Raw genomic sequence first — 26,307 nt, forward strand, 5'->3', positions numbered from 1 at the left:
CCAGACCTTGCCACCGGGACCCACCGCCCCAGCCGCGGCGCGCTCTGCGGCGGCGCGCCCCGCAGGCTCCCCGGCTCGCGCTCGGCCCCCCTCGCGCTCCGGGTGGGCCCGACCGACCTCGGCAGGCAGCCGGGCTCGCAAGTAACCCTGAAGCAGCGGGTCCTCCAGATACGGGTTTCCGAGCCGCGGCTGCTCGGGGCTGAAGGGCGCCGGTGGGGGCTGCTGGCCCGCCGGCCGCAGGGAAGACGCCTCCATGCTTCCACCCTGGCAGCGGGGTCTCCGAGCGCCCGCCAGCCCCCCCGGCCCTCGCAAGGCGCTCCCGCGGGAGAAGTGCCACCGAGGCCGGGCCAAGCGGAGGAGCTCTGCCACGCCGCCCTCGGGAGGCGTTCCCGCCGGGAGCCCGTCGGGCAGCGCGGGGCGCGGCCAGGGGCGCGCGGGCTGCGAGAGGCGGGGGCGCCTCGCGGGCGTCTTCCCGGCCCGCCCTCCTCCCGGGTCGGGGAGCCGCGGCTGCCGCGGGGGAGGCGAGGACGGAGGGGCTTTGGGGGCTGCGCGAGCGCGCCGGGAGCCCCGGGCACCCCCGAGGGGCGGCCGGGCGGGCGCGGACGAGCGGGCAGGCCGCTGGCGGGGGCTCCGCGTTGCTGCTCGGCGTCGGGAAGCCCCGCAGCTGCCCCCCCCGCCCCAGGGCGCGGCGAACGCGAGGCCGAGGGGGATTTCCCCGCGGGGGGCGGCGGAACGCGGAGCCCTCCCGGCGCGCCTCGAGCGCAGGGCTGCCCCCTCCGGTCGCGACGTGCCCGGGGGTGCCCGGGGGCCAGTCGGCCCTCCGGCCGTTTCCAGGGAGTTTGGATCCCGGGCACGAGGCCGGTGCGCCCCAGCCTGAACGCTGGGGGTTGAAGTCCGCGCGTCGTCGTCGCCGTCTATAGGAATTTCTGTTAGCGTTGACAAATACTCGCTTCGAGAGTTGACAGATACAAAGATGAAAACTAATACAGACTACGAAAATTGTGCAAAAGGAAATAGTTTAAAAGTGCAGACAAAGAGACATCACTCACACGCGCGCGCACACAGAGTAAAGAGAAAAGATACAGAAAGGAAGGACTTCCCCCTTCGTGGAGACAAGTACGCACCATTTCAGAAACTCGGCACCTTCTCTGCTATTACCACAGGGGCCCTTTTCTTTCCATATCTCATCTCTTACCGAGAAATGGATTCTTACATCCCCCTCATTCAATCCTACTCAGCAAAGGTCCATTAACGGTTACCAGAAATAACAGCAGACATATTTTAACCTTAATCAAATAAATCAATTTGGTATGCCTTTCCTTTCAACACAAATAGACAGACAGACAGACAATCATTTATCGCTTTCCCTAAAAATACAACAAAGGATCCCTTCTTCCCTCTCCCACCACTTATCTATCAACAGACCTTCAAGCCTCCCCTTTCGGTCCTGGTCAGCAAAAGTCCATTAAGGGTTACCAGAAACGATAACATACATATTTTAGCCCTGATCGAATAACCCCACTTTCTATTCTTTCCCTTTGCTTTTAGCAATCTGGATTTTTTAATTCCTTTAAACAAGGTCCCAGCATTCATTTCTTTTCATTTTCTCTCTCTCTCTTCTCACAAAGCCCTTCAAAACTTTAGCAGGTCTCATTTGTATATCCAAAACAAACAGGTATCCAAGTCACCCTTCTGGTTTGTTATCTGGGTATCCCTTTTAAGTATTAAACCCAGCCATGTGCACTTGTTCAGCCAAGTGTACATGCCGGTCCCAAGCCCGGACAAACGGGGACGGTGAAGGACAGACCTGGCAACCTCCCCTGTAAAAAATTTTGCCAAGAAAATGCCATGAAAAGGCTCTCAAATGGTTTCGATATGGTGCCCAGCGAATGACTGGAGAAGAGCAAGGAGCTATCGCAAGGAGCCCTGGATTTTATGACGCTCCTGGGGCAAATCCAGTCGGAACCTCCGGTACTGATGCTACCAGTGGTGAAAGCAAGGGTCTGCGCGGCTGGAAAATACAATGAATAGCAACTTGGCATGTCAGAGGAGTGAGCCAAGGTAAATTATCGATTGCTGTAAACCGCCCAGAGTCCCCCGACGGGAGGAGATGGGCGGGGATAAATTTGATAGGTAAATAAATAATAAGACATTGTAAAACGAGAAATGGTCAGGTTAAAAATGGACCTCCTTGGCATTAGTGAATCGCACTGGACAGACCACGGCTATTTTCAGTCGGAAGAATTTACCATGTATTACTCAGGACGTGAGAACACGCGTAGGAAGGGAGTGGCATTCATTGCAAGCAAACCAATGGCCCAAGCAGTAGAAAGCCTTTCCACAGTAAACGATGGCATGATGACAATCAGAATGTGCACTCAGCCCATCAACACCACCGTTGTCCAAGCTTATGCTCCAGCAACTGATGCAAATGAGCCAGAAATTGAGGATTTTTATGCCGCTATTGAAGTTATGCTGAGGACAGTCCCAGAAAAGGACATTATTTACTTACTTGGCAATTTTAATGCAAAAACCAAACGGAGGAATCACTGGAAGTTTTGGGCTGGGGGAAAGAAATGGCGCAGGTGATCGACTGGTACAATTTTGTCAGGAGCACCAGTTTCGAATCATGAATACTTGGTTTGAACAGCGAAAGCGTCGTTTGTACACATGGACCTCGCCTGTTGGACTACATCGAATCAAATAGACTATGTCCTCTGCAATCAACATTGGACCAGCTCAGTTCTTGCAGTCAAAACTTATCCAGGTGCAGACTGTGGCTCAGACCATGAACTGCTGGTGGCCAAGATCAAAGTCAAACTCTGTAACATCAAGAGGACAATGCCACCAAAGAAGCTTGATGTCACCAAAATTCCTTCCACATATGCAGTTGAAATTAGGCTTGAAGTTCTAGACACTGCTGAGAAAATGCCTGATGAACTATGGGAAGAAGTTACATTGCTTATCATTGGCACAGCAGATGATTACATACCATGCAAGAAGGCAGAGAAAAGGTGTAGATGGCTCTCAGAGAATACCATCCAAATAGCCGAGAGGAGAAAGGCAGCTAAAGCAGCGGGCAATCGTGAAGAAGTAAGAAGACTGAATGCTGATTTCCAAAGGGCAGCAAGGAACGATAGTGAAGTTTACTGGGAGAAGCGTTGCAAACAATTAGGGGAAGATTATACAAAAGGACACACTAGGAATGCTTTTGCACTAATCGAAAAGGTTCGGGCACCATTCAAGGCTGGCAAAGGTATCATCAAGGATAAGCAAGGGAAAGAATTGTCTGACCAACAAGGTGTCCAGAATAGATGGCGAGAATGTGCAGAAGAGCTGTATGCTACTAGTACAGAGGAGCAACATCAAAGAGAGGAGGATAAGGAAACAGAATTAGAACCAGCCATCCTTGATGAAGAAGTGGGCAGTGAACCAACTGCCAAACAACAAGGCCTCAGGAGTCGACAACATCCCTGCAGGATTGCTAAGACCAGTACCAACAGCAATGATCAGAGCTCTGTGCCAGAAAATTTGGGAAACCAACACATGGCCACATAACTGGAAACAATCAGCGTTTATTCCATTGCCAAAAAAGGGGGATTCAAAGGAGTGTTCCAAGTACCACACCGTTGCTCTCGTATCTCATGCTAGCAAAATTCTACTGAAAATCATACGACGACGCCTGGCTCCAGTCATCGAAAGGGAACTGCCAGATGTCCAAGCTGGTTTCAGACGGGGTCACGGCACCGGTGATCACATTGCAAATGTACAATGGATAATGGAAAAATGTCACAAATTTCAAAGGAACATTTATATGTGCTTCATCGACTACAGGAAAGCTTTTGACCATGACAAACTATGGAGAGCCCTAGCAGACCTTAGGGTGACACTACATTTGGTGAAGTTGGTAAAATCACTCTATGCAAAGTGGGAAGCCACTGTATGAACTCAGTATGGAGACACTGATTGGTTCAAGATCGAGAAATGTGGGCGACAAGGTTGCATTCCATCACCTTCCTTATTCAACTTGTATGCCAAAGTGATCATCAGGAAACTGGAGCTAGACGAATCAAAAATTGGGGTAAAAATTGGCGGAAGAATCATCAGTAACCTTCAATATGCGGACGATACAACCCTCCTTTCAGAAACCCAGGAAGGCCTAAAGCACCTAATCATGAGACTCAAAGAAGAAAGCAAGAAGTTTGGCCTCTTTCGAGATATCAAAGAAGACCAAACTCATGACAACTGCGAGGAATGGAAACATCAGAATAGTAATTGATGGAGAGGAGGTGGAATGCGTGGAAGAATTCACCCTTTTAGGATCACTGGTCAATCAAAATGGTGAACGCAGCCAAGAAATTAAACACCGAATCATGCTGGGTCACACAGCAATGATGAGTATGAATCAGATTTGGAAAAACAAGGATGTCAGCTTGATGACTAGGTGTAGACTAGTCTGCACTATCGTGTTCCCCATAACTACATATGGCTGTGAAAGCTGGACAATGAAAAAATTGGATAGAAGGAAAATTGATTCGTTTGAACTATGGTGTTGGAGGAGGCTCTTGCGCATCCCTTGGACTGCAAAGATAACAAATAAAGAAGCGTCGAAGCGCATACAACCGGCCGTGTCACTGGAAGGAAAAATAACAAAACTTAGACTTAGTTACTTCGGTCGTGTCATGAGATCAACATTGTTGGAGAAAGACGTTATGCTTGGAACGGTCAGTGGCAAAAGGCGACGAGGACACCAGAGAACACGCTGGCTGGATGTAATCAAGGCAGACGCAGGCCAAAATATAAAGCAACTGAAAGAAGCTGTACGAGATTGGTAATCATGGAGAGAGCTGGCTTACGGAATCGCCAAGGGTCGGATACAACTGAATGGATAATTCAATCCGATTTAAGTATTAAGACATCAGCTGGTTTCATTTGTAAATCCAATGTAACATTTTGTTCCATATCATTCTTGTACCCTGTCATTTTTAAGTCCACGTTAGAACCAGCCTCAGTCTCTCTTTTGTCCAGTGAGATCTGTTCCTCTTCTATACCTCTTTGAAATCCATTTTTACAGGTAGTCCTTGCTTAACGACCATTTGTTTAGTCACATTTCAGACTTATGATGGTGCTGAAAACCAACTAGTGACCACTCCTCGCATTTATGACCATCATAGCATCTCCACGGTCACAGGATCACAATTTGGGTGCTTGGCAACCAGTTCGCATTTACGGCTGTCGCAACCTCCCACAGTCACATGATCACCATTTTCGACCCTCCCAGCCAGCTTCCAGCAAGCAAAATCAATGGGAAACTGTGTAATTTGCTTAAGGACTACATGGTTCGCTTAACAACTATGGTGATTCGCTTAATGACCACTTCAAAAGAGGTTGTAAAATCAGGTCAGATTCACTTAATGAGCACTTCACTTACCAACCAAATTCCGGTCCCAATTGTGATAGTTAAGCAAGGACTACCTGTATAATAGCAGACAATCTTAAAAGTAATTTTTGAGTACATTGTTCCCAAAGATCCCTGAAGTCTTCCAAAGTTAGAGTATTTTTGTCCTAACAGTGAGATACACGCTGAGACGAGGAGTAGTACTCTAATGTTTATTACTGCTACATAAACAGAATCCTAACAAACTGAATAAGCGTGGGAAAAACCCAGATAGATAAACCCCAAAGGCTAAGGCGGGCCTGATCTGTGTCTCTTTGAATGGCTGCTTAATTCCTCAGTACTATGCATGCGCTTTACAGCCTGGATGGGAGCCCCCTGCTCGCCATCCTCACTCATGACAATTTTGCTCCATTCTGTGTTAATTGGCCACCCTTAATTCTAATCTTTAGTTCTTTCTGGTCCCCTCTAGAGTCCAACATTCAAAGTTCCCTCTTATCATGTTTTTCTCAAATCAGCAGCATTTTTTCATGGAAAGGTTTTCATTTTTTTTTAATAGACTTCTAAACAAGCCACAGGAAGCATTCTTATATTAAATTTCAAAATCTTATTTCAGATCCATCTGGCCTGTTAGTCTGTTGATAACTTTCCAAAATCAAAGTCTCATTTGTAATAATAAGATTTAATTTAATAATTTAATTTGATTTAATAATTTGATTTATTATTTAATTTGATAAGAATAATTTAATAATAACAATAAAATAAAAATCTAATCACTCTTTTGCTGTTTATTCCCAAATAAAAAAAAAAATTAAGTTCTTAAAACTTGCGTGAGACTTCTTTCGTCAAGGATAGAAGGAAACTCGGAGAAATGAAACTTGCCTTTCTGAAGGTTCCTAATATGCAAAAATCCATTAACAAGCACTTTCCAGAAGTGATTAAGAGAGGAAGCATACGAACCCCATCTCCTTTTGAAGGCGCCGAACCGCGGCTTGGGCAGAGATGGCGAACCCTCGGCTCCCAGAGCTCTAAACCCACCGGAGGCCGCTGTCTTACGGTCTCCACGCAGGGAGCTGCTGTCTGGAGCACGTGTGAGCGATCCAAAGTCCTCTCCTTGTCCAGAGGCGAATTCCAAGGAGCCAGTCCATTTGCCGGCTCCTCGTTCTGCCGCCGTCACCAGCTCCACACTCTGCAGAGCCATTTCCATTTCACAGTTTCTTCCCCGGAAGTCTGGAGTTGAATCCCAGCATCTTAAAGCATGCTGGCTGGGGAACTCTGGGAGTTGAAGTCCACCCATGCTGGCTGGGACATTTTGGGAAGAGGTCCACACGTCCTAAAGCATGCTGGCTGGGGAATTCTGGGAGTTGAAGTCCACCCATGCTGGCTGGGACATTTTGGGAAGAGGTCCACACGTCCTAAAGCATGCTGGCTGGGGAACTCTGGGAGTTGAAGTCCACCCATGCTGGCTGGGACATTTTGGGAAGAGGTCCACACGTCCTAAAGCATGCTGGCTGGGGAATTCTGGGAGTTGAAGTCCACCCATGCTGGCTGGGACATTTTGGGAAGAGGTCCACACGTCCTAAAGCATGCTGGCTGGGGAACTCTGGGAGTTGAAGTCCACCCATGCTGGCTGGGACATTTTGGGAAGAGGTCCACACGTCCTAAAGCATGCTGGCTGGGGAACTCTGGGAGTTGAAGTCCACCCATGCTGGCTGGGACATTTTGGGAAGAGGTCCACACGTCCTAAAGCATGCTGGCTGGGGAATTCTGGGAGTTGAAGTCCACCCATGCTGGCTGGGACATTTTGGGAAGAGGTCCACACGTCCTAAAGCATGCTGGCTGGGGAACTCTGGGAGTTGAAGTCCACCCATGCTGGCTGGGACATTTTGGGAAGAGGTCCACACGTCCTAAAGCATGCTGGCTGGGGAACTCTGGGAGTTGAAGTCCACCCATGCTGGCTGGGACATTTTGGGAAGAGGTCCACACGTCCTAAAGCATGCTGGCTGGGGAATTCTGGGAGTTGAAGTCCACCCATGCTGGCTGGGACATTTTGGGAAGAGGTCCACACGTCCTAAAGCATGCTGGCTGGGGAATTCTGGGAGTTGAAGTCCACGTGTCTTAAAGTTGCTAAAGTTGAAAAGACAGAGGGAGAGGGAGAAGCCAGAGGAAAGGTGGGATATAAATCTTACTTAAGAAAATAAATAAATATTTAGGTTGCAGCAAGAGAGGGAAGGTTAGCATGAAAGCTCTGGTGGTGTCGAGTTGGCCCAAGGAGACCCCAGTTCAAGTTGCTTATAGATGGATTTATGGATTTTTGTCAGGAAATGGAAATGATTGTGCAAAGCTCTAGATACAGACTCAGGAGCAGCCCTTGTATACATTTTTGATGGCTGCAGTGCTGCTTTTCCTTTTTTTCTTCCTTTTTTCTTCCCTTTTTCTCTCCCATTGAACTAACTAAAGGCAAAAGCCTTTAAAAATACATATTTCTTTGTATGGAATGGGCCAAAAATGGAAAAACATGGCATGGTTTGGAAGATGGAAAAAACGTTTTACTGTTTTGTGTGTGTCTGTGTGTGTGAGTGAACAGATCAAAATAGAAAAAAAACAGCGTGGTTTGGAAGACGAAAGAAAATGTTTAAAAATATGTATTTCTTTGTGTTGAACAGACCACAAATGTAAAAGCTGGGTGTGGTTTGGAAGAAGAAAAAATAATAATAATTCATGGACTTCATTCACTGAAAAAAATAGACACGAGGGAGACCTAAGTTCATTACATCCTTTTCACAAGCTTCGTTCTCTGGGTATTTTGTCCGTTCCCATCCAACTTTTTCTTCCTCCAGCCAGAGAATAGGACTTAGATTTGACAGTTAAGCAAACAGGGGTTTTCGAACCAAGACAAGAGGTTCCTAGAGCATGCGCAAAGAGCTTCTCCCCTGAGCCGGTGTCCCATTCAATGGTGGACAGAGATGTGTGTGAGGGAGAGAACTGGGGGCCCCCTTGTGAGGGGAAGAAAACCCAGAATTTTACCAATCCTGCCACCTTTCGCCCCCCAAATGAAATGAAAAGAGCTTTGGTGCTCAAAAAACAAAGGAATAAAAAAGCAGAGCTGCCCATTCAGTGCCCAGCTCCCTACATGAAAATTGTATTTGTTTTAATCTTTCCATCAGGGAGGTTTAGAAGCTGCTCAGAGCTGGGAGAGGCATCTCAGCTGAATCAAAGAAAAAGAATAAAGAAATAAAATGGTGCCTGAGAGGAAATCCTGCCCAGGCAGGGCTGAGGGAGAGGATGAGGCGCCTCAGAAGATGGAGGATTAAGGTGGGGGAAGATGGAGGCTTCCCTTTTCCCGCCAAAAATCCCCTCAGAGCATTTTTAAAAAAATATATTTTATTTATTTTATTATTAAATCAAAAATTGTTATGAAAAACAGCTTTTTTCTCTTCAGTTGTCTGTTCCTTAAAATCATTATTAAAAAGAGTGTTTTTAATCAATTGCCTGTTCCTTAAATCATTATTAAAAAGAGCTTTTTCTCATCAATTGCCTGTTCCTTACATGGTTTTTAAAAAGAGCTTTTTCTCTTCAGTCGCTTGTTTCTTAAAATTATTATTGAAAAGAACTTTTTCTCTTCAATTGCCAGCCCCTTCAATTATTCTTTCCATCAGGGAGGTTTAGAAGCTGCTCAGAGCTGGGAGAGGCATCTCAGCTGAATCAAAGAAAAAGAATAAAGAAATAAAATGGTGCCTGAGAGGAAATCCTGCCCAGGCAGGGCTGAGGGAGAGGATGAGGCGCCTCAGAAGATGGAGGATTAAGGTGGGGGAAGATGGAGGCTTCCCTTTTCCCGCCAAAAATCCCCTCAGAGCATTTTTAAAAAAATATATTTTATTTATTTTATTATTAAATCAAAAATTGTTATGAAAAACAGCTTTTTTCTCTTCAGATGCTTGTGCCTTAAAATTATTATTAAAAAGAGCTTTTTTTATCAATTGCCTGTTCCTTAAATTATTACTAAAAAGAGCTTTTTCTCATCAGTTGCCCATTCTTGCCAAAGCCAAATTCTTAGCCTAAAAAAAATTCCCACACAGTGCACACCGCTTCGCAGAACTACGCAGCGGTGTTTATTTCTTTTTACAATACATTCATTTATTGAATGGTGGTTAAGAAACATTGCCCAGAGACTAACAGATGTAAATGAGGCCTAGAGGAACAACATACGAAAAAGATATTTTAAAAATTTGCTCAGAAATAGAGTGACAAATAATATGCCCATTTCTATTTACTGTATGACAAAACTGAGGCCACGTTAGGCCAGTTGCGACTGAGATAAAATATAAAGCTTGTGCAAGTTTGCTCAAATGGAGGTTCCTGCCTCTTGGTGCTCCATTTTTTATTTTTTATTTTAATTTAATAAATTAAATAAAACAAATTTCTACTTTAATCTTTTCTAGTGCGACCGTGAAAGAGGCCTTATTCATCCACTTCTCAGCTGTTAGAGGATCTAAAGTTTTCCAGTCTGGGGCAATTATTATTTTGGGTGTTAAAATTGGGTTAATACAGTGAAAGTTCCTTATTTTTAAGCTCGAGATTGAATCCCATAAATAATTGCAGGAACCCTAACTTGGGGAAACATGCTTTCTTTGTTTAGGGTTAGGGATGCTTATCTCCCCAAACTTTTTCTGCCCAAAGCGGCAGCTTTGAGCGAACAGTGTCTTTGGCCCATCTTGAAAACGAACTTTGAAAATGCATCAGCCTACACTGATTTTTGTGGGGTCTGTTTCATGCCATCTGCCTTGCCTTAAGCCCCCAAGATAAGATGGCGAACAGTGCATAAAATGCATTGATTTAAAAACAAAACAGGGCATAAGACGCATTGATTTAAAAACAAAACAGGGCATAAGACGCATTGATTTAAAAACAAAACAGGGCATAAGACGCATTGATTTAAAAAAAAAACGGCATAAGACGCATTGATTTAAAAACAAAACAGGGCATAAGACGCATTGATTTAAAAACAAAACAGGGCATAAGACGCATTGATTTAAAAACAAAACAGGGCATAAGACGCATTGATTTAAAAAACAAAAACAATTTTAAATTTTATATAAAATTTATTTACTGATTTATTTACTGATTTATTTCCCACCCACGATGTCCTTTTTCATTTTCTTCTTTTATCTTAGATGTTGCCATTTATTTTGCCCCTTAAACGTTTTAAAATAATTTTTAAACATTTTTTAAAAAATTAAAAAGAAACAACCCCCCACTCTGAAACAATACGTTTTAAATGTTATGACAGTTGTAAAATTCTGTTTATTTACTCAGGTTTTATTTTTCCATCCACAATTTCCTTTTCCATTTTCTTTTACCGTTTATGTCGCCATTTATTTTGTCCCTTAAATGTTTTAAAATAAAGGTTAAGAAGGTTTAAAAAAAGATTAAAAACAAACAAAAAACCCCCAACAACAACAAAGCATAAAATGCAGAGTCCAAAAGGAGGAAAATTCAGAGATATCCAGGGTCGAATCTGGGGATGGGGGCTAATGAGCTAATGGCAATTTGTGCTCTCCAAAGACGACCAGGCAAAAGGATAATTACAAGCTGGATGCATGTTGTTTGTATCCAAGGATTATGCCTAAAATGCAACTAATCTATCTTGTCTTCCTTTAGGTTGTGACAAAAAAGCCAGCTCTCTAAATTACTATGGCTACCACCCAAATCATGCACATCGGCCAAAAACATAAAACCTTGAAGGTAGGAAACCCCAGATGTGCAAAATGGTTAGGAAAGAAAACGGGGGACTTGTTTTTGAATTTGCCTTCTCAAGCAAACACGCAACCTGTCTTTGTCCTGTGCAGGAACAAGCCCTCTTTCCAAGCAAAATTGCTTCTGAGCAAGAGTCCCTGGTTTTGGTGAAAAGGCTGCTGGCAGTTTCGATTTCCTGCATCAGTTACCTGCGAGGACTCTTCCCCGAAAGCTCTTATGGAACCTGCTATTTAGACGGTAACCAGGTTTGCTGCCTTGGTTTTCTATAACTGAGATTGCTCTGGAGCAAGAATGGCCCAGCAATTTGCCCACCCCCACTTTTTGCAGCCCCCAGAGCTGTCTCCAACATTGTGGCCCAAATCGGGTTCACTTAAAGCAACCAAACCATTTTGAAAATCCAACATAAATTTAGTAGCATGCAAAAAATAAAACAGTGTACACTGGACTCCCAGCAAAGCATTGACAGCTTGTGGGGCAGCCCTTAGCAAAGGCAGAACCATAGCTAATACAGGTAGTCCTTGCTTAACAACCACAACTGAGACCAGCAACTCTGTGCTTAAGTGACGTGATCATTAAACAAAACATCACATGACTGCAACTTGTGGTTTTACTGCTGGTTTCTCCATTGACTCTGCTTGTCAGAAGCCAGCTGTGAAGGTCACAAACAATGGTCACATGATTGTGGATGCTGCAACGGTTGTAAGTACGAGGACAGGTCGTAAAGTTACTTTTTCAATGCTGTCGTAACTTCGAATGGTCACTAAACACGGCAGTCATTAAGCGAGGACAACCTGTATACCCTTGGCTTACTATATTGCAAAGACAAGACAAAGGAAAAGGCAGACACAGGTAAATTACAGCATGACTATTTTGTAATTTCACACCTATTTATATAAATGGAGATACTCTATTAAGAATTACTGTTTTAATTAAGAGTATATAATTTTCAAAATTGAGATTTATTTGCTAATTCGTTAATTTTAGGGGGGAGATGGGCGGTGATAGAAATGTGAATAATAAATAAATAAAATAAATAAAATTTTCAGCCAAAGCTATTTCTTACACTTCTAACAAATTCCATTTTAATTTTCAGCACTAGGCACCCTTTTGAAGATCTAGCCTAATAAAATCTCACAACAATTTCACAACTTTATATTGTCATGAAAATGAGCCATGTAAATTTGCATATGTTCTTCAAAATGTCCTGGTTTATTCTAATAAAATAAAAAGACAAAAGACAATAGTTTTAAAAGGCAGTAGTTATACATAGCCCATCAAGTGGGCATTATACTGTACCTGTAATTATATTGGCTTGTGCAGGGAAAATCACCTTACATTTTAAGACTATAAGGCTGTTCTGGTTGTCTGGGTTGTGATTAAAAACAATAATTTAAATGCATTAAAAAGCAAATACACCATTCATAGATCCACAATGTTCAATCTTCATAGCACCTGGAAATTAACCTGATAAAACATTGATTAATTCTAGATCATTATATACTTCTTTTTCCAGACATGTGTTTAAAAGTCCTCCGAGAAGATAAAAGTTGCCAGGGATCACTGCAGGTAGTCAAATGGTAAGAAAGAGAAAATACAAAAATACACTACTAGGCACCTGCCTGTACACTGACTTGTATATGCATCTAACCAAGGGCTGTGCAAAGCCAGAGGTATTATCTTCATTATTAATTAATCTGGCACAAATTTTGCATTCCTGAGCCCTTCGTTTTATTAGTGATCAGCAGTAAATTGCACCTGGAAGCTTAGAAATTTCCTGTACTAACACATTTTTTTGTGTTTGTTTATTCATTTACATTTCTGCTTTGATAGGATCCAGGGATGTTTCGATGCACTGGAAAAGAACTATGTAAGTTTTTGATGTGGCCTAATGGCTAAGTAATAAACTATACTATACTAATTATATAAGTTGTAATTGAACTCACATTGGAAGTGCGTTTGATGCAATGTGATTTCATCCCAAATTCTCAGAGTGAAAGGGTCTTCTTGTTCTTTTGCTGTTGCTCTGAACGAACATCTAGACAAAAGCAATTCCATGCAAAGCTGTATGCTGAAACCTTTCAAATGCTTAACTTTAATATTTTGCCTTACAGAAATGTTAATCAGTCTAATTAATTGGCATATTATTATGATGCACTGCAGTACTTTGCCTGAGAGCTGAAAGTATCATATGCCTTATGTCCCTGTGGAGAATGTATATTTTGCTGTTTTTGTACTGGGTAGGCATTAAGTTAGAGGGACGCGGTGGCGCTGCGGGTTAAACCGCTGAGCTGTCGATCGGAAGGTCGGCGGTTCGAAACCGCGCGGCGGGGTGAGCTCCCGTTGCTCGTCCCAGCTCCTGCACACCAAGCAGTTCGAAAACATGCAAATGTGAGTAGATTAATTGGTACCGCTTCGGCGGGAAGGTAACGGCGTTCCGTGAGTCATGCTGGCCACATGACCCAGAAGTGTCCTATGGACAACGCCGGCTCCAAGGCTTTGAAACGGAGATGAGCACCGCCCCCTAGAGTCGGACACGACTGGACTTTACGTCAAGGGAAACCTTTACCTTTACCTAGGCATTAAGTTGCTTGCAAAGACCACAACTTGTTATAATTATGAAAGATTTTAAGAGAGGGACTGGCCCAGAGTCATTCAGTAAGTTTTAAGCTGAGTGTGAATTTGATCCCTGTTCTTCCCAGTCGGTATCTAATCAAGAGAAGATACTGTAAATTGCTTACACCTTCATGTTCAGTGCCACATATCTTATCACAGATTTGTGCCACTGGCTGAGTATTTCAACACTGATCGTAACAGCGCAATGCCAGGTGCCACATCTAAAGTTCTAGTAGCTTGCTCCTTGGTTGGCCAACTCCACTTTTATTATTGCTCTTTAGATCCATACAGTATCGTGAAGGAAACATTTGCTTCCTCTGAAATTGTTTTATTCATGAAAAGCAGTATCTAAATTTAATTAAATATTTTTTTTAAAAAGGTGAGAGATGCAGTTTGGGCCCTTGGAAGAGCAGTTGAAATATGCAAAATACAACTTAAGTTGGGAATTTCCTTCTGATACATGGTACAGAAAGGGAATTTATATCATATTTAGACAGAGGGAAATGCAAGTCAAAAAAGCAAGCAAGCAAGCAAGCTTCTGTCTTTGTAATTAATCCAAATGACCACAGTGTGTCAGTGATGTTTCTTGCAATGTATCTGAGTACTGAAATTCTTGATGGGGAAATGACATCTGCTGGCAGCTGTAGGACTTTCCCATTGCGAGGAAGGCAGGAGAAATATTTCCTGTGGAGATACAGTATCTCTTCCCTAGCATGGAGGAAAGGGTTCATGCCCTCTCCTCTTGTCTTGCAGCCTCAGGTCTGATCCACCTACCAGCAACTGCATATTGAAATAAAAATTAAAAGATTTTAAGGTTTCAGATTTAATCCCCAAAAGTGCTTTGTAGTATGGACGTAATGCCTGTCTGCAACACCTTAAAGCAGCTGTGTCTTTCTGCCCTGAGAAAAGGCTGAATGTTTAAAAATTTATATTTTAAATTGTTGTGGACAGGTGTTGTATTCAGATTGCAATGCACCTTTGTGAGATCAAATCCAAAGAAATGCACAGCCCTAAAAGGTATGTGTTAAACATCCATATGTATGTTTTAGGGCTTCAAACATATGTAGCATCTTTGTGCTGCGAAGTCCTCAGATATTTAGACCTGAAAAGTAGCATTTCAGCAGCAGAGGTGATGCTTATGTGGTATTTATTCTAAAACTTATAAATCACTCTTCATTTTGTCAAAAAACTTAAATATGTGAATATTACAATAAATACCACAAAATCCTTAAAACAATAAAATCTTCAGTGATTATGTTGGAGGTGTCAGTCTTCTTTATAGGAGTTTTCATAAAGATTAATGAAGCAGGTACTATAACAGAAAGATTTATTTCCAAGAAAGACTTGACAGGGATAGGCAAAGCCTAGCATCTAGTTAGTTACACCCTACCAGGAGGAGTGTCTAAGAGGATTTGCCCTGTGAGTGTGCCCCTTGGAAAAAAGGCAGAAGGAAGTGATTTGAGATCAGCAATTGCTAGAGTGGGGGTTGGCAAACTATGGCCCATGGGCCAAATCCAACCCATCAGGTTGGGCATCAGGCCTCCTGGAGCCCAGTGCCTGGGGATTGGCATCCTGGGTGGCAGCGGCAGTCTATCAACAGCCTCCCTGCTGATGGACCAGTGCCATCCAATGGCTGCCGCACTTCTTGGCTTGCAGACCTTGGTGGACTGGGTGCAAGATGTGGCCTTTTCCAAAATACGTTTTGCCAGCCTCTGGCTTAAAGAAAGAACAAGCAGAGCAACTGACAAGGAGGAAATCCTCTATCTGCACCCCACTGCCACTTGGAGTCATGCAGAGCCATTGGATTTGTATCTCCAACAGATTAGGGCAACTAGCTAGCAATTAAAACGTGGCATAGTCCACTAAATAGAAGGGATTTTTCTCCTCTGGCCACTGTGATGAAAGGTAGTGATGGGCACATTGTAAATAAAATGCAGATTTTGAACAGTCTCTTTGTTTCTATTTTGCAGCTGCATATGGCAGTTCTGGCAGTAAGTAATATGTACAGGTTTTGTTCTTTCTCTGTTTGGAAAGGGTAGACTGAGGAATCCTATGACCTCATGACAAACACACAAGGGTTTGTCTTTCACATCCAAAGCACTGCCAGCTCAATTTTTTTTAAAAAAGAATGTTTCTCACACCATCACCATCCCTTCCCATTGATTCTAACTAAAAAGAAGGTAGTTGAGCAGCTCTAGAGTTATTGTGTATTATGAATTCATTAGAGTGGTAGTCTAACAAGGTGGCATACATAGACAGCCCTCTCTCCTCCATTTTTCTTCACACTAACTACCTGCAAGGTAGTTGGGCTGAAGAAGAGTATGCGTGGCCCAAAGTTACCAAGTGAGTTTTCATGGCTGAGGATGGACTTCAGCCTCAGTTTCCCTGGTCCAAGTCTAACGCCGTACCTCTACACTCTGGCTGTAATTGATGAAGCCCCTGGGCTGAGTTTGGGGAATGAGAGGGACAGAATCCTATAGTCTCCGAATCCAGTTTACCCTGGCATGTCTATAAAACATTCTGGTTCTGATGCATCTTTCCACCATAGGGCAGGGAACTCTTTCTGTGCAAATTAAGATGCTCATCGGAAGCATTTCTTCCTATATTTCTGTTACTGACCCCTTAGATTTTAGGTCTAACCAAGGGAAATAGAAGAAAAGGAGAAGAAATACAAAAAACTCTTCCCCATGTCCTCATAAGGTGTCCTTTTTATGATGCCCCAAGACATGCTGTGATCTCCCCAGTCATCTCTAAATTTGAGGGTCATACTGATACATTTTGTATTTATTACTTTTTAAGGGATGCTAACTCTACACCCACATACCAGGTGGCCAAATATCTTCATCAAGTCATACAAGTGCGCAAAACATTTAATTAGATATGCTGTTTTGTTGTTTTGTTGTTTTCTTTTTTTTCCCTGATAAAGATTTGTTGTACCAGACTATTTCTCTTTTCCTACTGTAAAGGCTGGTCAAAGATTGTAATAAAGATTGCTGTAGACTTACAAAAGCTTCAGATATGATGCTTTCTGTGTGTTGAAGAGAAACATGACAGTGTATAGACATAACCTGTTGCTTTTTTAATGCTTTCTATTGGAGTTTTTATTTTTTTAACGTCTTTATAACTTTAACTGTTTTTATTTGTATTCTATTTATTTGCTTTTATAATATTTGTAGACTGCCCCAAGCAATTCTGAGTGGTCAACAAGGCAAAGATAAAACAGGCAAAACAACAATAAACTAAATAAACAACAGCGTTTGGTAAATGTTACATAAATAACATTTTATGCTTTGCTTACCATTTTATTCTTGTTGTATTTTTTTATTTTTATTTTTATTCAATTTATATAGCCTCCCATCTCAGACCTAACTCTGGTCATTGATGTTATTGCTAATAAAAAAATAGGATTAAAATATTAAGCTAAACAAAACTTCAACTGGCAGAAGCTTCAAACCTGTATAAGGTTCTGTGCTGCCATTGTGTCTTGGCAACATATGGGCAGTGCCCAGAATTAGACCCCCCCTTCTTGTCGTAGCTGAGGGACAGCATAGGAGGCATTTTTCATTGCTCTGATGCTTTTCTACAATAGTCAAATTTCCATCTTGTATTTTGCTTTTTTTGTACAGAGATGGAATTTTAAAGCCGGGTTGCTTCTCCTTCTCATGCCAGGAGGCAAAGCTAAAATACTCATAATGATCCTTAGAGTAGGAAACCAGAGTTTCTCCCTTCTAGTTATATTCCTGCCTATTGTTTTGCACAGCTCAATTTAGATTTCCCTTACTTGCCCTTCTGAATTCTCTGATGGGCATGCTTCACCTGCTACAGGCTGACCTTCCCACATGGCAGATGACTGGAATAATTTTACAAAAAGGAAACCTGTTGAAAAATCTGGTCAATTTAATGTTATCCCAGTCAGCTAGTGTTAGTGTCCACAAATGAAAGACCAAGGTAGCATTTTTGCTCTGCCAGATAGACAACATTGTAATGTTGTACCATGCTTCATTTTCCTTTGCCAAAGTAAACTAAAACCAGTCTTAAAGCTTTACTGGAAGATGAAGTTAGATCAGCATTCAGGTCATTACTAAGTCAGAAGGCTGTAGGAATGGATGAACTATCTATAGAAATATGGCAAGCAACAGAAGAAGAATCAGTAACAGTTCTAACCAAGCCACGCTAGCAAATCTGGAGAACAACACAGTGACCAGCAGATTGGAAGAGGTCAATCTGCATACCAATACCAAAGAAAGGAAACTTCACAGAGTGTGCAAACTATTGTACAGTATGCTTATGTTACAGTTTTACATACCATCAGAATAATTCTTATGGTAATCCAATGCAGATTAGAGCCCTACATGGAAAAGGAGGTACCAGATGTTGAAGATGGCTTTAGAAAAGACTGAGGAACACAAGACATGATGAACTCTGGATAACTGAGAAAGCCAAAGAACACCGAAAAGAAGTTGGCATGTGCTTCACTGACTATAGAAAGGCCTTCAGTTGTGTCAGTCATGTCAGACTGTGAAATGTGCTTAGAGAAATGAGAATCCCAGAACATCTCACTGGACAGGTAAGGAAGCCACAGTATAGATAGAATATGATGAAACCGTGGCTCCAGGCTGACAAAGGAGTGAAACAAGGCTATATATTCTCCCTTTCTTTATTCGACCTATTTGCTGAATATAGATTAAGGGAAGCTGGATTGAAAGAAGATGAGCGTGGTTTTAAAATTGGAGGAACAAATGTCAATAACCTGCACTACACTGATGACATTACCCTGATAGCTGAAATGCAAAAGGATCTGCAAGCTCTAATAATGAAGTCAAGGAGCCCAGTGAAAACACAGGGCTAAAATTAAAGGTAAAGAAGACCAAACTACAGCAACCAACCTTAGAATTGGCAACAAAGATGTTGACATGGATGGATAGCTTCTGCTTTTTAGGATCAACAATAAAAGAACAAGTAGTCAGGAAATATGCTGCAGTCTAGCACTTAGTAGGTTAGCAATGAAGGCCGTGGAAAAGATATTCAGATGCCGTGATGTGTCTATACCTACAAAGATCAGAATGGTGCGGGCAATGGTTTTCTCTGTGGCACTCTATAGAAGTGAAAGTTGAACTTTGAGGAAGCAGGACCGAAAGAGTATTGACACTTTTTAATTTTGGTGTTGGAGAAGACACCTGAGAATCCCATGGATAGCTAAGAAAAGAAACAAATGGATCATCCAACAAATCAACCCAGAGTTCTCACTCGAGGCACAACTGACCAAGCTCAAACTATAATTCATCAGACATATGAAGACCTAGCTTTCTGCAGAAGTCTATAATGCTGGGAAAGGTGGAAGGAAAGATAGGAAGAGAACGATCAGCAGCAAGGCAGATGGACTCAAGTACAGCGGCGATGGGGGCATTGTTGGAAGTCCTGAAGGACCAGGTTGGGAACAGATCCTCTTGGAGAAAAATCTATCTAATGTTGCTGAGAGTCAACATCAATCAATCAATCAATCAATCAATCAAATCATATAGGTTATATTTCTGCTTGGATTTGACACTCTGGGATCTTCTGCTAGGTATTTCCATGGAAGTTATAAATTGAGGCAGGCTGAAGGAGTGTATTGCTTTGACAAAATTGTTCCACAAAGCATTAACATCTCCCGCTGGGGGAAAAAAAGAGCAAAAATGAAGGACCAATACCAGAGAAGATTACTTCTTTTCCAACCCCTCTATTCGCTACTGGAAAGACAAAACCTTCTTCCACTCGTGGGACTATTGGACGAGACCTCAAGGTAGCACAGAATGGTTTGGTGAGGCAAATTGTATCACCTTGCCATCTTAGATGAATAAATCATGTTATCTCTGCCTTGCATAACCCCTCATTGAAATTAAATGTGGCCTCCTCACACACCTCTGCTATTAGATGTTTTTAAAACAAATTTCTTGTGTGGTGGAAGGGTTGATGACTTGACCACAGTTATCTATGTAGGTGGTGAACAATTCTCTGGATAAGAGCTAGGCTTATGGAAAAATTGACTTAATTTCTCCAAATATACACACTTCTCATCATTTTATAAATTTGCTCAGTTTATGTGACTAGTTACTGCTGCAGGAAGAATGACAAAAAGAAAAATTCCTGCAGTTATTACAATCTGTCTGTGATCAGAGAAAGCTGTGGTTTGGCTTTATTTTATTATGACAGTTCACTGAAGGGCCACATTAATTCTGTCTACTTTCTTGAAACAGATCTATACCAATCCCAAAGACCCTGAGGTAAGAGGTACAGGCTGTGAACCACAAGCAATATAGACAGAACATTTTCATTTCATATTTAAGTCAGCCAGGATTCATTTGGTTAGTTGCCTTGATAATGATGCAAATCAAATGTATAAATTCCTTTTAGTATCATCATTACATCTTCTGCTGAACCACACATTTTTGCTTGCTTCATTAGATATGGGCCACTTCGCACTTTTTCTACCCTCCTTAAGACAGTTTTTTGCCCAAACCTCTGATTATCTTTGGACACTAAATTTGCCTAGTACCTGAGATACAGAATGTTTCTGACAGATAGTTAATGAATTATAATAAATGATCTGAATTAAGGGCAGAAGAAGGCCTGGTTATTGAACAAATAAAAGCTCTTCTGTAGAATACCCAATCTGCTTGCTGCTGAAAATATTAAATTTTCCTGAATATAACATGCTGAGAATATCTAAGGGGACAGATAATTGAAGAAGGAAAAATTCAGGAGACAGCCCACTTGTCTTAATATCAAGAGATTGTAAAACTTTTTCTGAGTGCTCATATAAGCATTCTTTATGGCCAGAACTGTGCTTGCTGGTCCAAAATCTATTTATTTTCAGACACAGTTCAATAATAGATTCTTGCTGTAGCAATGATATTACATCACTTCCTATTCAATGCCTTTACTTATCTATAGGGCCTGTCTCTGTTCTTATTATACTGTAGGGTTTTTTCCTGTCACGTTGCTATATTTTATAATTGACTGAAAGTATGGTAAACTTTTCTGAGTAATAAATAAATAAATAATAGAATCACCGATCAAATATAAATCTGTACTTGAATACTAAATAAGTACTTCAGTTTTCTCTTTAAAAAAAAAGGAAATCAAGACCAAGTTCTGTCTCCTGTTCAATCCTTAGCACTTGACAGAATTCTATCAGTTCAAGTTCAAATACTTGAAGAACGGGCCTCAGATGGACTTTGCTAGGTAACTCTCTTGTTCTTTAATTTCTGGAAAAAGCAGATAGTTTGTATTAAACATCTGGTGAATAGATACTGCTGTCAGGTACACAGATTCTGACTTCTTTAATTTTTAATATTTCCAGTATGTAAATGTACTTTCTAATGCATGTCTCCTAACAAATCCATTATTTTTTCAGAACTACAGTAGTGAAAGCAATTAGTGAGTTACTCCCTAAGGAGCAAACCTTGTTAAATACAATTGTTTCTCGGTAGTTGTGCATCTGATCAGGTTGAGATAATAATACGAGCTCCAAGGCCATGTTGGAACTTGGCGAGTGGATTAAGAATTCTCAGCTGAGATCTGAAAGGAACATTTTTCCATCTGGTGGCCCACATCATGTGGAAATATAATTTTAAAGCACTATTTAGTATTGTGTAGTAATTTTGGGAGGTGGGGGACAAAACATGGGCTTGTGCTTTGCCCCTTCAGTTGTCTTCTTGGACAGCTCTTTCATGATGCACCAGTCTCTTAATCTGTTCACTATGTGAACTGCAGCTGCTTGTGAAGAACAGAGTTATATGTTGTATAATTTACTATCTAGCCTACTTTAATTTTTTTTATATAGACTGGACCCATTCTATCCAATGGGAATTAATGCACCATTTCTTATTTTTAGAGGGGACACACAGAGACATAAGTTCAGTAGTCCAACAAAAGAGTATTCATAATCTTTTTGTGTGTTTGGAGATGTGCCCTGGTGCATCATATGGTCAATTCACTGTTAATGACCCAGTTTATAATTCTAGACAATTGTCAACCACCAATCTGCCTTCATTATCCTATTTATCTTATTGAAGTGATTAAAAACAGAGGCTTTTTTCTGTCCTTCCAGTAAAATGAGTCAGTGGGTGTTCTATATTTGCCCTAATGTCACGGGTAGAATTTATTTTTTGCTATTTTGATTTGCACTGTAGCTGTGAAGCGGTAGTCCAGTCCTGCAGAATGTCTAGTTGTGGAATATATACATGCTGGCTTACTTTGACTTAATTAATGTATCGCCCTATTTGTGGCATATCCATCTTGATACTCTGGCTGGCTGTTACAAGCCTTCTACAGCAGGGAGCCCATCTGGCATTGGACCAATGTGGCATTTATTTATTTTATTTATTGAACTTCTCGACCGCCCAACTCGTATGCAACAACTCTGGGCAGTTTACGATAATAAAAATCACATATCATTAAAATCCAATATACATATACATATAAATATATATAAATATAATATAAATATAAAAATACAAATATAAAGTATAAGTACAAGATAGCCAATCTAGATCTTACTGTTGGCACCATCACAGTGCCAACTACCTCCATGCATGGCTATCGCCCTTCCCACTGGAGGTAGTTTAGATGTTCAAGGCATTGGTTTAGGTCTTTAAGGTTGGGCTTACAGAGACTTTATTTAGTGACCAAAATACTTCTGGATGGCACTAATGTTGGATTTAATCTATGTACCTTCTTGTCCCATTTTGGGATGGTTTAATAATTTAGCATACTGTGAAGTCATTTGTCTTGTTCTGCTAATGTCTCTAAGTTATCCCTCTTGTGAACAGCTTATTCAGGTGAACACTGTAAAGTTGTAACTCATGCAGTATCATAGTGGTGATTCTGTTTAATTTCACAATGAATAGCAATAACAATTTCTTAATTGCACTCATAGGGAAATGAAGGGAGTGGGGACCCAATCACAAATCTCCCAAATTATTGCCCCATCCTATGAAACACCTTGCTGTCTGAGATATGGAAGGCTCCCATCCTCTTGGCCTGCAAGAAGACCTTGAACACTTTTTTTATTCTGCACAGCATATAGCTGCTGCTGATACTAGAGCTGCCTTAGTTAGAATAAAGTGATTGAGTATGGTTTTAAATGGTTGCCACCGTATTGCCCTACTTGCAAATAGCCTTGAGTTCTTCGTGGGAGTGGGCAGGCTATAAATAACTGATTGAACACAAATCTGTGTTTGAATATCAAATAAGAACTTCACTTTTCTCTTTTAAAAAAGCAAAGCAAGACCAAGTTCTGTTTCCTGTTTAATCCTTAGTATATAAATAAACATATAAATAAATAAACTAGACAACCCGTGACCAGTTGGGTCATCGTTTCAGAGATATTTCCTTACCAGATTCCTCAATGCCTTCAACAATGGCAGAGCTTCTAATGTCCTGCCTTCTCTGGAAAAGTTCTTAAAATTTCAGGGAGATATTCAGAGATGTACTTGCCTGGAAAATAGCCCATGTCATTCATACTGAACTTTATAGCACTGTCAAACATCAGGAGCTGACCACAAGAAATGTTTTATGACATTTTGTATTATGTCATAAAATGTTTTATGATAATTTTTATGTCATAAAATGTTTTATAAAATTTGCCAAATTTCAATTCCATGGGAGTCACAGGTCCTGGATTTTGGGCACATTCTGTAAGTTAGTCCATTTGAGGAACCTTGGTTCAAAAATTGTTGGCCTATGATACACCGTTTCACCCAGTTGAAGGTTACAAACAAACAGACACAACAGTTTTAGTAGTATATAGATAAATAAAATCTTCAGGAGTGAAATTGTTATCTTAAACATATAAAGTTTAAGGCAGTCATTTTGCTTCTAACAATCCTTAATCCTCCCAATATGCAAAAAGAGCCCAAATGCTTAGCCCCATCCAGGCCCGCAACTAGGGTCTGTGTCACCCGGGGCAAACATGGATTCCATGCCCATTTTGGCACCCCCCCACGCTCATTTTGGTGCCCCTTCAGTGCTCATTTTGGCGTCCCCCCAGCATGGCACCTGGGGCACATGCCCCACTTGCCCACCCCTAGTTGCGGCCCTGGCCCCATCCATTCAGGGAAGACTCTAGGGTTTACAAAAACTATGCCGGTAGGCCACATGTGCATTCTTGGTTTAAACCACATCAGTCAAGAGGGTTTTTGACATTTGCATTGTTTTCCTGGTAGTACTCAAGTCAGCTTTCAAAATGGAACAAACAGCGATGAAATTAAGAAAGCCAGTATCCTATTGATCCGTAAATTGTACATATTAATGCAGCATCTTGGACCACTACCTAATGACATTACTTTGACCATGAAACTGTTCTATTACAATGATGGTAAGTGGCAAGATTCCTCTCCATTCTGGCTTCCACTCAGGACTAGCCCCAACCAACGGATGTTAGAAGTTGCCATTGAAATGTATCTCAGGACTGGGAGCTTACAGCCCAGCTGCAACTAAAGATGGGAATCAATGAGAAAGCAGAGAGCAGATCATTTTTTCTGAGTGCGGGTATTCAAAATCCTAGCTCAGGACCTTGTGAACCTTGGAACAAGAATCTTCATTTTTCTCCTTCCCCTTCCTCCTCTTTTCCTTCCCTGTTATATTTTCTAGATAAGATAATCTCTATCCATAACTTTGTTGTTTTTATTAATCTATAAAAATCACTTTGAGAAGCCTTTTGGCTGAATCACAAGGTAAAAATGCTTTAAATAATTTATTGAGGCAAATATGTGCATAAAATCATGGCATTTATTTAGATGCTTTGCCCAGTGAGACAGCCATATGTTTTTTTCTTTACCTTTAGCCACCCAGCCTAGTTTCTTGTCCTAGGGACAACAGCTGTTGCTCTAGATTTTGTACACCTTTCCTTTGCAGTCACACCCGCTGATTACCAGCCCCATGGCTTTAAGGAAGGCAACAGCTCAGATGGTCTGCTTTTTGATGGTGACCCTGTGAACCTCAAAGTAGGATCAGTTTCCACTGGATTCCATGTGTTGAAAGTGAGAATAACAACAGAGAGGAAAAGAATGGGGATGCTGGAGGACAGTCTGGTAGAAGAGAATGGTCCCACTGAGATCTCCCACCAAGGGTTAGACTGTGATGAAGAAGAAGAGGACAGCAATAAAGTGCTAGAACAGGTTATATATATTATCTTTTTCACAAACCATTCTGTATAAAAAAGGGTAATCTGATAGTGGGAGTTCAGTTTCATAACATCAGATTTAAAATGGGTTATGAGGTGGTTGTGCATGGCCTTATTACTTGAAGGCAGGGCACCCTGTTTTAAGCACTTCTAGTAAATATACTGTGGGATGTGGTGGCGCTGCTGGTTAAACTGCTGAGCTGCTGAGCTTGCTGATCAGAAGGTCGGCGGTTCGAATCTGCGTGACGGGGTGAGCTCCCATTGCTAGTCCCAGCTCCTGCCCACCTAGCAGTTCGAAAACACGCCAATGTGAGTCGATGAATAGTACCACTTCGGTGGGCAGGTAACAGCATTCCGTTTAGTCATGCTGGCCACATGACCACGGAAATGTCTATGGACAAACGCCAGCTCTTTGGCTTTGAAACGGAGATGAGCACCGCCCCCCAGAGTCAGACACGACTGGACTTAATGTCAAGGGAAACCTTTACCTTTACCTAGTAAATATACTACTCCTGTTAGTCTTTTATTTTTTTTAAGACAAAGCAGAATTACTTTATTCCTAGGACATTTACTGGCATGCCTAGTGGTTTGGTAGGTTTGCTTTAAAAAACGTCCAACTTCTTGCCAATAGCATGATTCTTTGAATATATGTTGATACTACAAGCTTAAACTGCCTTTACATTAGACCTGGAGGGTGGTAGGACACTAGCAGGTTCATTGAGGGTGGGCCAAACCCATCCTTATCTCCCATGAAGGCCTGAGGGAAAGATTAAAGGCTAAAGCCACACACATAGAGAAAAGGTCCACAGATTAAAACTTTGGGATACGACTGTGGTGTGAGAATATTATTGGAAAGGTCTAGGTTTAAATTCATCATTAGCCAACTGACGTTGGGCCTTCCTTACCTCACAGGGTTGTTCTCAGTGGGAAAACATGGGAGGAGGTGATGCTGTATGCATCATTTTGAGCTCCTGGAAATAAGGTGGGCTATCAATCTAGTAAAAAATAATTTGTTAGCTATGGGAAAAAGTCAATATTTGACTTCTCGTGAAGTGGAAAAGACCTTTTGGTAACTTTTGTGAAAAGCTATCACCTAGGAAAAGGATGAAGTTTGGCATCTTGCTGAAAAAGCACATCGGTTCTCCTCTCTTAGAGCAGGATATGACCATTATTTTCATGCTCTACCCACAGCCCACAGCAGCAACCTTTTTCCAAAATGAAAAAGGCACATCCCTCCAACTTTATTAGAAGAAAAAGGTCAAAAGGTGCCTGTTTTTATACAGGAAAAAAAATGTGTTCCATCCTAGTCATTTTTACCCAGAAAAAAAAGCCCTTCTGGAGTTGTCCTTAGTTATTCCAGTCACGTACCTGCACA

General features: G+C 41.7%; 2 protein-coding genes across 2 annotated transcripts in view; one reads left to right on the top strand and one right to left on the bottom strand.

Moving 5' to 3' along the window:
* The window catches only part of TBC1D10A (TBC1 domain family member 10A), a 470,628-nt gene that overhangs the window by 264,934 nt on the left and 179,387 nt on the right, over positions 1–26,307 (bottom strand). The window lies entirely within an intron of this gene.
* HORMAD2 (HORMA domain containing 2) lies at positions 10,936–24,966 on the top strand. Its single transcript, XM_063315787.1, has 8 exons — positions 10,936–11,389; positions 12,666–12,729; positions 12,983–13,019; positions 15,736–15,756; positions 20,002–20,028; positions 20,922–20,989; positions 23,974–24,125; positions 24,665–24,966. Exons 1-8 carry the CDS (start codon positions 11,155–11,157, stop codon positions 24,964–24,966), a joined length of 906 nt encoding a protein of 301 aa, XP_063171857.1. The 5' UTR covers positions 10,936–11,154.

Source organism: Candoia aspera, chromosome 15, assembly GCF_035149785.1.
Source record: "Candoia aspera isolate rCanAsp1 chromosome 15, rCanAsp1.hap2, whole genome shotgun sequence".
Classification (NCBI taxonomy): Eukaryota; Metazoa; Chordata; class Lepidosauria; order Squamata; family Boidae; genus Candoia; species Candoia aspera.

What these genes read in the sequence shown, in the direction of transcription:
- HORMAD2 (XM_063315787.1), top strand. Translation starts at nt 11,155, where the DNA reads ATGTGCAAAATGGTTAGGAAAGAAAACGGGGGACTTGTTTTTGAATTT. An exon ending in TGGAACCTGCTATTTAGACG is followed by an intron (nt 11,390 to 12,665) that starts GTAACCAGGTTT and finishes TTCTTTTTCCAG; the next exon opens with ACATGTGTTTAAAAGTCCTC. An exon ending in ACTGTTCTATTACAATGATG is followed by an intron (nt 24,126 to 24,664) that starts GTAAGTGGCAAG and finishes TTTCCTTTGCAG; the next exon opens with TCACACCCGCTGATTACCAG.